The sequence below is a fragment of the Chiloscyllium plagiosum genome, chromosome 41 (assembly GCF_004010195.1).
Source record: "Chiloscyllium plagiosum isolate BGI_BamShark_2017 chromosome 41, ASM401019v2, whole genome shotgun sequence".
In the NCBI taxonomy this organism is placed as follows: Eukaryota; Metazoa; Chordata; class Chondrichthyes; order Orectolobiformes; family Hemiscylliidae; genus Chiloscyllium; species Chiloscyllium plagiosum.
Genome location: NC_057750.1, coordinates 1,922,929 through 1,935,600, shown reverse-complemented (window position 1 = coordinate 1,935,600; position 12,672 = coordinate 1,922,929). Strand labels below are relative to the sequence as shown.

The 12,672-nt window shown below is 41.8% G+C and overlaps 2 protein-coding genes across 5 annotated transcripts in view; one reads left to right on the top strand and one right to left on the bottom strand.

The window, feature by feature from the left end:
* Positions 1-1,587, top strand: part of LOC122542734 (zinc finger protein 541-like) — a 59,940-nt gene extending 58,353 nt beyond the window's left edge. For all 4 annotated transcript variants that reach the window (XM_043680723.1, XM_043680725.1, XM_043680724.1 and 1 more), the window contains exon 17: positions 892-1,587. In XM_043680723.1, the coding sequence (XP_043536658.1) occupies positions 892-1,075 (184 nt within the window). In that variant the 3' untranslated portion in view covers positions 1,076-1,587. The remainder of the gene's footprint in view (positions 1-891) is intronic.
* A 3,572-nt stretch (positions 1,588-5,159) lies between these two features.
* The window catches only part of erh (ERH mRNA splicing and mitosis factor), a 10,944-nt gene continuing 3,431 nt past the window's right edge, over positions 5,160-12,672 (bottom strand). Inside the window, exons 2-4 of the mRNA XM_043680726.1 lie at positions 10,154-10,241; positions 8,705-8,825; positions 5,160-5,883 (exon numbers count right to left, since the gene is read on the bottom strand). Of these exons, the coding sequence (XP_043536661.1) occupies positions 5,781-5,883; positions 8,705-8,825; positions 10,154-10,241 (312 nt within the window). The 3' untranslated portion in view covers positions 5,160-5,780. The remainder of the gene's footprint in view (positions 5,884-8,704; positions 8,826-10,153; positions 10,242-12,672) is intronic.

Here is a 12,672-nt window from a genome sequence, read left to right as displayed (position 1 = left end):
TACCAAGGAGTTGTGTGTTCTGCTTTTCACTCCAAAGCCATGAGCAGCCTTCTCTTTAGACTGTGCACAGGAAGGTTGTGTGACCTCATGTTTCCTATCAGCCTCTCCTTTCTGCTCCTTTTGAGGTGAAACTGCAAGACTGAAAAGATGGACAGGAAGAGACCAGCTTGGTCTGTTGAATATATTCAAGACAAACAACAATTTGGACTTGTAGATTGCCTTTAACACAGTAAAACCCTCCCAGACTCTTTACAGTGGAGTTATTTAACAAAGCATTAGTCAGTATGTAATTAATCATGGCTCCCACATCTCTTCCCCCCCCCCCCCTCCAACAGATGTAATTGTCTGAGAGAATAAAACAGATGAAAAGCCTTTAGCAAATTTAGGGAAAAAAATCTGGGTGTTCTTGGCAACATGGCCCTCAACTCACCACCCCCACAGTGAGAGAACATAACCTTATTTCAGGTAACCTGCCCCTTTTTGAAGTAAAACAAGAAGGTTTTATGTTCTGCACGCTATTAATTGATGTTCAGAGAAATTTGTGTAAAGATGTTAATATTCCATTTAGTTAACTATACAATCCCAAGTTTTACAGAGTGTACAACTACTGCAGCTTTCAGCCATAACACTTCTTTCGTAGGCATTTCTTTTTAGAGCTGGGTATAACTTCTGTCTATGGAGATTACTGCGAGATCAGCATCTGGCTTTGATGACACCTAATAGTGTCAGACCACTTTCTGCTGTGCTTTCGATTCTGAGTTGAAGTCTTTTCCCTTTTCTATCAGCAGTGTTTTTATTATTTATGTTGGCAAGTAACCATAATACTGTCTACAAACTAATAACACATCGTATTGCAGAAATTGATTGTTATCTTGCACGTTTATGTTTCAGAGTATTTGACAAAGTGAAAAGTCGAAATGCTCACATGAAATGTCATAGGCAGCAGGAGGAGCAAGAAAGGCAGGCAGAGATGAAACGATCGAGGATACGTGTGAAAGCTGAGCCAAAGGAGGAACCAGAGGAGACAGTCTTGGTCTTCACCTCCAACAATATGTCAAACATTACCACATCATAAAGACATTACCAGCATCTAGTAATTAGCAGAAGTAGTAGAGGCTATAGGTGGAGAACAGGGACCTAAGTTTCTGATTGTTCACAACAGCTGGCACAACATGAAGCTATATGTGCCTATGCTGTAAAAAAGTGATTTTAGGTATTTTGATTTGGTTTGTCCAAAAGTGGGGCAGGAATGCACATTATTACATGGGACATCTCCTTAGTCTAAACTGCCAGATGCATGGAAACATGCTTGAGCCTGCAGATGATAGACGTTTTTTTTTTACATCTTACATTGGATTGCAATCTTCAAAATGAAAACCAGTCCTGATTTATGTTCTTAGTGTAATCTATATGATTTGCTGATGAGATGGAGAAACCCTCAATCAGTAATAACATTAGACCTATAATGTTAAATCTGTGCTATCTTACTCAATATGCTTGCAGTTAACCATATCTCATTATAATCTTGTTGAGATAAAGAATGTTCTGTGCTGCCCCATGAACCATTTGATGGATAGATAAAAATTGGGGATGTCTTGGATTCCAAAGTAAAATTCACTGAAGTATGATCAGCAAAACTGTAGGGACTTGGACCATATTCAGAACAGGCAAAAATATAGAGGTTAAAGATTCCTTCTCCCAAAATAAAATAGAATGTGATTAATTGATGTTAGCTTCTGCTATAATGCAAAATGTTAACACCAGGAACAGTTTATAAACAGTCAATCAATCACCCATCTCTAAATTCCCATTGGAACTGAGAGACAAGTAGGGAAGTCAGTTTGGAGAGTAGGTAAACTGCATGTTAAATGCTACCCAGTTCAATGTCTAAACTGTAACAGTGTGGTATAAAAACAATTATCTTTGCCCACCTTGAATTGAGTTCTGCACAGGGAAGATAAGTAGCTGAGTTACTGGTAAGCTTTGATCAGTGTTGTTTGTAACCAGCCAAAAGAAGAAACAAGCCTTAGACCTTTCTTTCTTTCTATCCAAAGTTCTTCCCCTCTAGCAGAGAACATGGACCTGATCTTCCATTTCAGCACCATGTCTCTCAAGGAAGCTTGTTTTCCCTCCTTTTAATTGAAGAGTAGTTCCCTCGGTTTCTACTCTCAGGTCTCTAGCAGTAGTTGTGCACTAAAGGCAATCACAAGAGGAAGGGTTATGGGAACTACCTGGTAAACTTGTGTGCTCAATGCCACAAGGAGATACACAAGTTTGTTTGAGGAGCAAGTCTCCCTTTTGAGAAAAGAGCCTGGACTTCATTTGGCAGGTACTTGCTCAGCAGTACAGGGCTAGAAAGCTGTATCATGTTACTTTGAAGACATTGATCTTGTTCCTGTAACAGCCAGCTGTTCAGAGCATACTTTCCAGCAGGACTAAATAGTGAGCATGCAAGACAGCCAAAATTGTTAATTCTCCAACTCCAAGGTGCTGAGGGTAACTGCAGAATTTCAGTTGTTGCCCTGCCCTGAAATGATTAATATTTTTAATCCTCTTGCTTTGCATTTTTAACAATGGTGATTTTTCACTGCCTGTGGCAATGTAAATATAATTGCTTCAGTCTTATATTTTATACTGTGCTGAAAGATTTTTGCAGTATGTTTTAGCTGTTTTAAGCAGGGATGCTGGGCCCTCTTAACCCCAAAATTCTGGCCAACATTCACTTCAGGCAGGAGCAGCAGTTTTTTTTAAATACTAAGGACAATCACAGATGTCTTTTTGCCAAATCTCTAGGTAGGATACACATGGACTATTTTTTAAGTTGGCTGGACCTGAAAGGCATCAAACTTGATACACTAGCATTGGGTATACCTGTCAGAAAGACTCATCATTCAGCCATCTGAAAACCAATGTGTCATTAATTTTCATTTGGGAAAGACCGCAGCTAACAAATTTATAAATTTCTTTAAAATATTTTTTACACTAATATGACTACGAAGTGGGGACAGAACTTTCTCAAGGAAAATTTCTTTTCAGTTTATGGGAGGGGCAAGTACTTCAATTGAAAGTAACCTGCACATTTTGAACTTAAAGTGCCTGCTACTGAAGTTATCTTAGTCTTTCCTCAGCCCATTCATGTCACCTGTGAGGCTACAGAATCTTTCAGATTGCTATATGCCATAACCTGGCAACCTAAGAATTCAACAGTCCCAAAATGTATTTGATTCAGAAAAAGTTAAAATGCCACACAAGAGTGGAAATAAGATCAGTATGTTTCAGAAACATTCAGCAGATATTGTCTTCATACCAAGGAACAAGTTAAACACTGGGGTGTACACCTCTAAGGCCTGATAACACTCTACACATCTTGGCAAGAGGTACAATACCGGCCCAGTATTATCTGTCTGTTGAGCCACAATAGACTTGTATCCCATTAATCTATACTAGATTAATATGCAGATTTTACTTGTTGAATGGACTTTGAGAGAAGAGAAATGCATTAAGCAACAGTGCAACTATTTTAGTTGTTCTGTTTCATTTCTTTCAGTTACAGTCAGTTTATCATAAAATGTGGACAGTCTTTAAAATGAATGGTGAAACAATTGACTCAGCGTCCAAAAAGTATCAGAACATTATTTTAGTTTGACAGGAGAGATGAGTAATGTGGTAATCCCTCACAAATGCATCCAAACATTTTTTTTTGAAAACTCATACTTTTTTTGAAAACTCACTTTTTTTCACACTTTCTCATAACCTGAAAGATACAAAATGGAACAGGTTTTGCTTTACATGAGTTGTGTTTTTCATTGTACATTGCTGGATATTTCCTTATCATACAAATCCAAAAAGGAATTCATAGATTACTAGAAAATTAAAGTAGGAATGGATGTATTTTTACTTTTGCCTGAAATGCAGTTTCATTTGTATATGATATTTCAACAAGTACTGCATATGCAAGTGTTTAATGCATTTCTGTTAGAGAAGTGGTAAAAGGAGGAACAGAATGGACATATCCTCTTGATCCAATTACCTCAATTCCTCCTCAGAACAGTGTGCTGTCTGTGTAATTCAGCAGCACAAAGTGTTTCAGTTTCATTGATTGGGAACTTTGTGCAGAATAGAATCTGTTAAAGAATTAAGTGAAAACCCACCAATGCTGTAAACACAAGGTCCTGTGGAGTTAACTTGCTTTACAAATATGCAGGATTGTTTCAATAAATGCAATGTTGACTGTTGAGTTTTTTTTGGCTTGTGCATAAGCAGCAGGAACAAACATTTCGGGAAAGTGAAAGATGCATCATGTTCTTTTTTTTAAACCTCCTTAACGATCATAAATATCTTGACCTCTACAAACACAATTAGCCAGGTCTAAAACCAGAAAATACAGTCAGAGATATTATACATTATAATGTTGAGATTGCAGGTGAAAGGAAGTAAGAGGCTGTTACATATTGACTGACGGGATAAAGGGTTTGTTGTTTGAAATTATTGATTAAAGTTCCACATTCCCAAGCGTTTGCTACCACACTTGTATACCTCCAAAATGGTAATCTTGCTAATTTGAGCAGGACTAAATGATAACTAAATGTTACTGTGGAAGTAACAAAGCTCAACACCATTTCAGATTTGCTGGGAAGAGTTTACAGCATGCAGTTTATTCCATTGTGACTCCTGGCAATGACTGCAAGCAGGTGATAAACGATTGTGAACCCTCCCTGACCCGATGTCTGAAGCCAACCACAGATGTGAATGTGTGTAAGTCTAAAACCAGAACATTCTCAAATATGATACTGGGGATTTTCCTGAATTTCAGTCAGCACCATCTCCTAAAAAGCAGCAGCCAGATTTACTTTTTATAATGCTCTATCACTCATAGATTTCCTTAATTTCCTTACTCCAGTGATAACCATTTATAATGTAAAGCAGTCTTTGCACCCTAAAACCAACTCAACCAGATTTTCCCTCCAATGAATACCAAATGCATTTAACAGGTTGACTGGCTTAAGCATGCAAACAACGTATTTGGAAGTATAACTTTTTCTAACCCCTGAAACAATGCATCAAGGATGGTTCTCTCTGAGGGAGCAGCCAATTGATGCAGGCACAGTCAATGTTTCATTCAAACAGCAAGTATGTAAATGAATATATAAACGAAGAAATTTTCATATTAAAACAAAAATTTAATCTGCAAAAACCATAACCTGAAGCAAAAAAACCAAACTACTGGGTAACCAGAACTTTGGTCCTACAGAAACAACTCTGCAGAAACAACACATCAGACAAGAAGATTAACTTTCTAGAAAAAATGTTTAACCCAAAAGAGCTTTTCTTCTGAGACAGTCTGTTCGGTCCTCACTGCTCTATAAACTGGACAGGTTGCAGACAGTTGGCAAAACCACTCTCTTCTAAGACAAAGTTAGGTCTGATCAGGAGCCTAGTGACAGTATTATGTTAAGAGTTCATCCATGAATGACAAAAGCAGTCAGGTTTGTTCCCAATCAGTGTCTGAATGAAAGATGGCTGTAAGGGCAAGGCTGGTCCTTACATTCCATCCAATGTGGCTTGTTTTAAAACACCAATGCATGATTTGATAAAAAGGAGCAAGCTTTCTAATGGGGTAGGGGCAAATCAAATTATTTCTACAAAAATATTGAGATCTACAAGCAGCACACTCAGGTGCTCCAAAGACCTGAAGAGGGACATCTGTGAGCTAAAAAAGAAAATTGGTGCAATCAATCATTCTCCTTGTAGAGCACTGAGCCGCTGAGCCAGACCAGCAGTTACTTTCCTGCCTGCTGGGCTTGTCGGCGAAGCAGGATGTAGATCTTCTCCTTGAGCCAGTCCTTGTTGTAAGGTTGGTAAGTCTGTGTGTCTGCTCGATATCTGGAGAAACAAATAAGATTGTCTAATCATTTAATACCAGCCAGACTCCTGCACCATATAAAACCAGATGGCTCCAATGTTTCTCCACAGTCAGTGGTTCCCATTTGAAAGGGGGCAGTAATTTGCAACCACTGCTATTCCTCACCTAGTTTGGCCTCCATGTGACTCAAAACCCACAGCAATGTAATTGACTTTAAACTGCCCTCTGAACGATTAGGGTTGGGCAATAAAATTTCAGGTCTAACTAGTGACACCCACATCCCAAATAAATTTTTAAAAAGCATTTTTGCTCCTTGTTCATGCACAGGTTATTTTTCCCTTATTTCTTCTTAGAGTTTTTGGGCATCACTGATAAAGCTATTATTATCTATCTCTAATTGCCCTTGAGCTATGTGACGGTATTTCAGACGATAATTAAAAGAGTCAACCAGATTATTGAGTCACACATTGTAGGCCAGACCAGGTAAGGATGGCAGATGACCTGCATACTATTTGCAAGATAAATGCAGAAATCCACAAAAGATCCTTTGCACCTTCCAAATTCTCAACCACTTCCATCTAAAAGGACAAGGGTAACAGATACACAGGGACACCCCCACCCCCCTGCAAATTCCCCTCCAAGCCACTCATCATCCTGACTTGGAAATACATCACTGTTCCTTCAGTGTCAAAGGGTCAGAATCCTGGAATTCCATCAGGGCACTGTGGGTCAACACACAGCACATGGAGTGCAGCAGTTCAAGAAAGCAGCTCCCCCCCACCTTCTCAAGGGGGAAACTAGGGACAGGTAATAAATACTGGACAGAGCCAATGATGTCCATGCCTCATGAGAGAATAAAAACATTCCTTTGCTAAAAGACATTAGTAAACCAGATGGGTTTTTGCAACAACCTATGGTATTGAGACTAGCTTTATATTGCAGATTTATTAATTGATTTTAAATTCCATAAACAACTGTTTTTAAATTCACGTCTAAGGGCCTTTGGATTCCTAGCAGAATTCCCTCTAAACGGTGTAGCTGTGCAGCCACTCAGCTTTGGCCAGCACACTGGCCTCCACTTTCAGGAAGCTGATGCTGAGTACAGATCTTGGAAATCTTCACTGTAGAGAGAATAGTTAGAGGGAATTTAGGGAGATTACTAGTCAAATGAGGGGACAGTGAGGTCTGCAGATGCTGGAGAGCATAGTTGAGAGTACGTTGCTGGAAAAGCACAGCAGGTCAGGCAGCATCCGGGGAGCAGGAAAATCAACGTTTCGGGCATAAGCTGGGAGCCTCAGAGATGGAGAGATAAATGGGAGGGGGGTGGGGCTGGAGAGAAGGTAGCTGAGAGTGCAATCGATGGATAGAGGTGGGGTAAAGGTGATAGGTCGGAGAGGAGGGTGGAACGGATAGGTGGGAAGGAAGATTGGCAGGCAGGACCGGTCATGAGGGCAGTGCTGAGCTGGAAGATTGGAACCCGGGTAAGGTGGGGGGGGAGGGGAAATGAGGAAACTGGTGAAGTCCACATTGATGCCCTAGGGTTGAAGGGTCACCTGTATGTCCTCGGCAGAGCGGGAGGGGGAAGCTGAAATGTTTAGCCACATGGAGGTCGTGGGCCTGCTCGATCGCCACTCCCTCACCACCTGACGCTTGGAGGAAGAACGCCTTCCGTTTCGGGACCCTTCAACCCCAGAGCATCAATGTGGACTTCACCAGTTTCCTCATTTCCCCTTCCACCCACCTTACCCTGGTTCCAACCTTACAGCTCAGCACCACCCTCATGACCTGTCCTACCTGCCAATCGTCCTTCCCACCTATCCGCTCCATCCTCCTTCCTGAACTATCACCTTTAACCCCATCTCCATCCATCTAATGCACTCTCAGCTACCTCCTCCCAGGCCCCACCTTCCTCCCATTTATCTCTTCACCCCCAAGGCCCGCAGTCTCATTCCTGATGAAGGGCTCCAACCCAAAATGTCGATTTTCCTGCTCCTCTGATGCTGCCTGACCTGCTATGCTTTGCCAGCAATGTAGTCTCTACTACTTGACAATGACCACTGCACTGTCATTTCATTACTACGCTGAAATGTGGCATGACATTTGAAGTAGTTCCATAGATTTATAGAACTCCCTACTGTATGGAAGCAGGTTATTCAGTCCATCGAGTCCACACCAACCCTCCGAAGACCATCTCACCCAGACCCACAACTCCACTCTATTCCTGTGACTCTGCATTTCCCATGGCTAATCCACATAACCTGCCTATCTTCGGACTGTGGTAGGAAACTAGCATTCTCTGAGGAAACCCACACAGACATGGGGAGAACTTGCACACTCCACACAGTCACCCAAAGGTGGAATTGAACCTGGGTCCCTGGTGGTGTGAGGCAGTAGTGCTAACCACTGAGCCACCATGCCATTCTGTCATTCACAATTAAAATGCTGGTTTACTAGAAAATAATTTCTATCATTTTAAACTAAAATAAAAATATTTGCTGCAACAATAAAGCCATTATTCTTTGTGCATAATGATATTTCAGGGTGAGTCTAATTGCACAGCTAATTTAAAGTGCTGGAATTAGCTTTATATTCCAGATGTATTAATTGATTTTAAATTCCATAGGCTACTGTTAACTCTGGCAGACATGCACAATGTAGAGCTGGAATATTCAGAGATGATGTCAGGAATAACTTTTCACAAACAGTAATGGAAATCTTGCCCCCCCCGCAAAAGTCTGCTCAGGTTAAAGTAGAGTCAAGTAAAAATTTCAAAATTAGAGAGATTGATAGATTTTTGGTTAAGATATTGCTGTCAGGTGTAGTAACAGTGACTGCACTTACACGAGGCAGCTGAGGTCAGCAAGGTCATCAATGAAGTCAAAGAGCTGGCTAATGTCATACGTGATAGACGGACTGTTTGGGTTCATTCGCTTTAAATGTTCTTCAAACATTTTGCAGACACCTGAGAAGAGATAAATAAAAGCTCTGCCTAAGTCACAATATATTTTAACTTCAGTCTGAAATCTTGTGCGGAACTGAATATTCTCAAAAGGAAGCTTAAAAATGTGTGGCTGGAAAAGCGCAGCAGGTCAAGCAGCATCCAAGGAACAGGAGATTCCTGAAGAAGGGCTTATGCCCAAAACGTCGATTCTCCTGCTCCTTTGATGCTGCCTCCTGAAGATCCCTTCTTCAGGAATCTCCTGTTCCTTGGATGCTGCTTGACCTTCTGCGTTTTTCCAGCAATACATTTTTAAGCTCTGATCTCCAGCTTCTGCAGTCCTCACTTTCTCCCATTCTCAAAAGGAACTCTGCGTTCACCCTCCCCGCTGCTCCCAGAACTTCACAGTGTGTCAGAATTAGCAGATCCACCACAATACATTTGTTAGCTTTCTGAAAAGGAAAAATGAAGGGGGAAACAGAGGGGAGGCCACAAGAAAATAAACAGAGTGGCTGATAACTGCGGCACAAGAAACAAATAGTTGCTTGTGTCCAACTGCAATATAAACTGATCACATTCGAGGAGTCGGAATGGTCTGAGCAACCCTGGGGCAGGAAGAGAGAAAACAAGAAACTGTTGTAGAGAGGATGTTTTCTCATGGGGGCAATCTAGGGTGAGAGGTCAGTTTTAGGATAAGGGACAGCAGATTTTTGAGAGAGATGTGGAGGAATTACTTCTCTCAAGAAATGTGAATCTGTGGAATTCACTCCCCTAAAGTGTGGTGAATGGCTGGACACAAAGTTATGGAGATGGACAACTTTTAAAATTAGTAATGGGTTAAAGGGTTATGGGGAGCAGGCAGGAAAGTGGAGTTGAGGCTGAGATGAGATCATTTGTAATTGTATCAAACAGCAGGGCAAGCTTGAGGGGCCGAATGGCGTCTTCTTGCTCCTAACCCTGATTTTCTAAGCCAGGGTCGTATGGTGCTCGATCAAGAACTGCCCCATTGGAATCTTTATGGACAGGGGTTTGAGTAAAGGAGATTCTATAGGTCAGTCTGTGGTCCAACCTGCTGACGCACAAATTAAGTATTGGGCCTATTGAAATGTAAACTACAGTGAGAGCTGCCCAGAGAGAAAAGCTCGATTATAAATTGCAAATGCAGAACAGGCTGTGTAAACAAAATGTCCAAGGTGGCCAAACAGTTTTTGTGAGGCAGCAAACAAAAAAACTCAACCCTAATGTCCCTTTTGTGATTGGAAAATGGGAGACATCCACTCATCAGTTCACAGCTTTTAATTTCAGTGTTTTAACACGTGTGCACTACATTAAGATTGATCAGCGAGTCATACCTTCCATACATTCATTGACAGATTCATAATCTGCGTAGGTCCTTCCCTCTGGCCGTTTAGTAGGTTGTACAAGGAGAATTGTGTGTGACTAGAACAGAGTAAATAGGAAAGCAAGACGAATTAAAAGCTTAGAAAAAGCAGGAAATTTTGTGAGAGACTGCTCAATCTTTGGCAAACAGAATGCACCAATCCCAAATTCCATCCTTTGCTGCATTCCTTTGAAACTCAAATTCCCTCAGCGTTTCAGACACCTTCCCACGGCAATTTTTCCACATTCTCTCAACAATTTGAGCAAGTACACTTCTTCACAATACTATGTTTTTAAAATTGGTTCAATGTCAATAGGTTAAAACTGGTTCAATAGGAAACAAAGGGTAGTGATAAACGGCTCCATTTCGGAATGGCAGGCAGTGACCAGTGGGGTACCGCAGGGATCCGTGCTGGGACCACAGCTTTTTACAATATATGTTAATGATATAGAAGATAGTATCAGCAATAACATTAGCAAATTTGCTGATGATACAAAGCTAGGTGGCAGGGTGAAAAGTGATGAGGATGTTAGGAGATTACAGGGTGACCTGGACAAGTTAGGTGAGTGGGCAGATGCATGGCAGATGCAGTTTAATGTGGATAAATGTATGGTTATCCACTTTGGTACCAAGAACAGGAAGGCAGACTACTACCTCAATGGAATCAATTTATGTAAAGGGGCAGTACAGAGAAATCTGGGTGTTCTTGTACACCAGTCAATGAAGGCAAGCATGCAGGTACAACAGGTAGTGAAGAAGGCTAACAGCATGCTGGCCTTCATAACAAGAGGAATTGAATATAGAAGCAAAGAGGTGCTTCTGCAGCTGTACAGGGCCCTGGTGAGACCACACCTGGAGTACTGTGTGCAGTTCTGGTCTCCAAGTTTGAGAAAAGACATTCTGGCTATTGAGGGATTGCAGCTTAGGTTCACGAGGTCAGTTCCTGGAATGGCAGGATTACCTTATACTGAAAGACTGAAGTGACTGGGCTTGTATACCCTTGAGTTTTGAAGATTGAGAGGGGATCTGATTGAGACGTATAAGATTATGAAAGGATTGGACACTCTGGCAGTAGGAAACATATTTCCACTGATGGATGAGTGCCGAACCAGAGGACACAGCTTAAAAATACGGGGTAGACCATTTAGGACAGAGCTCAGGAGAAACTTCTTCACCCAGAGAGTGGTGGCTGTGTGGAATGCTCTGCCCCAGAGGGCAGTGGAGGCCCAGTCTCTGGATTCATTTAAGAAGAAGTTGGATAGAGCTCTCAAGGATAGTGGAATCAAGGGTTATGGAGATAAGGCAGGAACAGGATACTGATTAGGAATGATCAGCCATGATTATATTGAATGGCGGTGCAGGCTCGAAGGGCTGAATGGCCTATTCCTGCACCTATTGTCTATTGTCACTGCAAGTGAAGTCATTATTACTCTGGGTTTCTATCTGAGGTTTGGCTACTTCATTGATTAGCTCGGGGAGTCCGCCTCACCATTAGTTAATTCGCAACAACCTGCATTAACATCGTACTTTAAATTTAACAGAACTGCTTCATGTGTGCAATTATGAAACAGACACACAAAGCTGTTAGATCAGGTGACTAAAAGCAGGGTAACACAGGCAATTTTTTAAGGAGTGTGTTTGAGAAGAGAGAGAACGGAGACTTTCAGGGACAGAATTTCTGAACTTGGAGCCCAGGCAGCTGGAAGTTCTGGCCTATGTGCAGAGCAACTAAAATCAGGAGCAAAAATAGAAACTGCTGGAGAAACTCAGAAGGTCTGGCAGCATCTGTGGAGAGAAAAATAAAAGAGTTAATGTTTTAGGGCCACTGAGCCTTCATCAGAACTTGGCGATACTTAAGAGACCAACACAGAAGGAGTGCAGAGGACTGTGCGCTGCAGACGGCTGGAGAAAGGGGAAGCTGAAACCACAAAGGCATTGAAAAACCACGTTTTTAAAAAAAGATTGAGGCTTTGACAGACTAAGAGAGAAATCTGGAGAACTGCAACTGTTTATTTTGTGGGCGGGAGGTGGGCGGTGTAGATTCTGACTGTTTTGGAGTCTGGGGCACTCCAACAGTTTCTTTATTGGGTGCACGGGGTGTTGGGAATTCGGATCATTTTTGCTGCAAAAATGGACAATTTTCTCAGACTTTGATCTTTATCTGCCATGGATGAAGGGTGAACTAACTACACTCCTCGGATGCAGCCTGATGTACTGTGCTTTTGCACAGAGTGGTGGAGAAAGAGAAGGAAAGGCAAAGATTAAGACACCCACCCTCTCCAATCCAGGCACCGCAGGAGAATGGATGTTGTTAGTGGTGGTGGAAGCAGGGAGGGGGTTGGCTTTGCTTTTCCTTTGGTGGGAGTTGAGGAGGGAGGGAAAGGTTTTGATCCCTCTCCCAGAGGAATTTGTTTCGAAACAGCAGCACGGGGGAGGGGAGAAAGGCTTTTTTCTTGCGGGGAGGGAATGAGAGTGGTGGGGGCAAAAGAA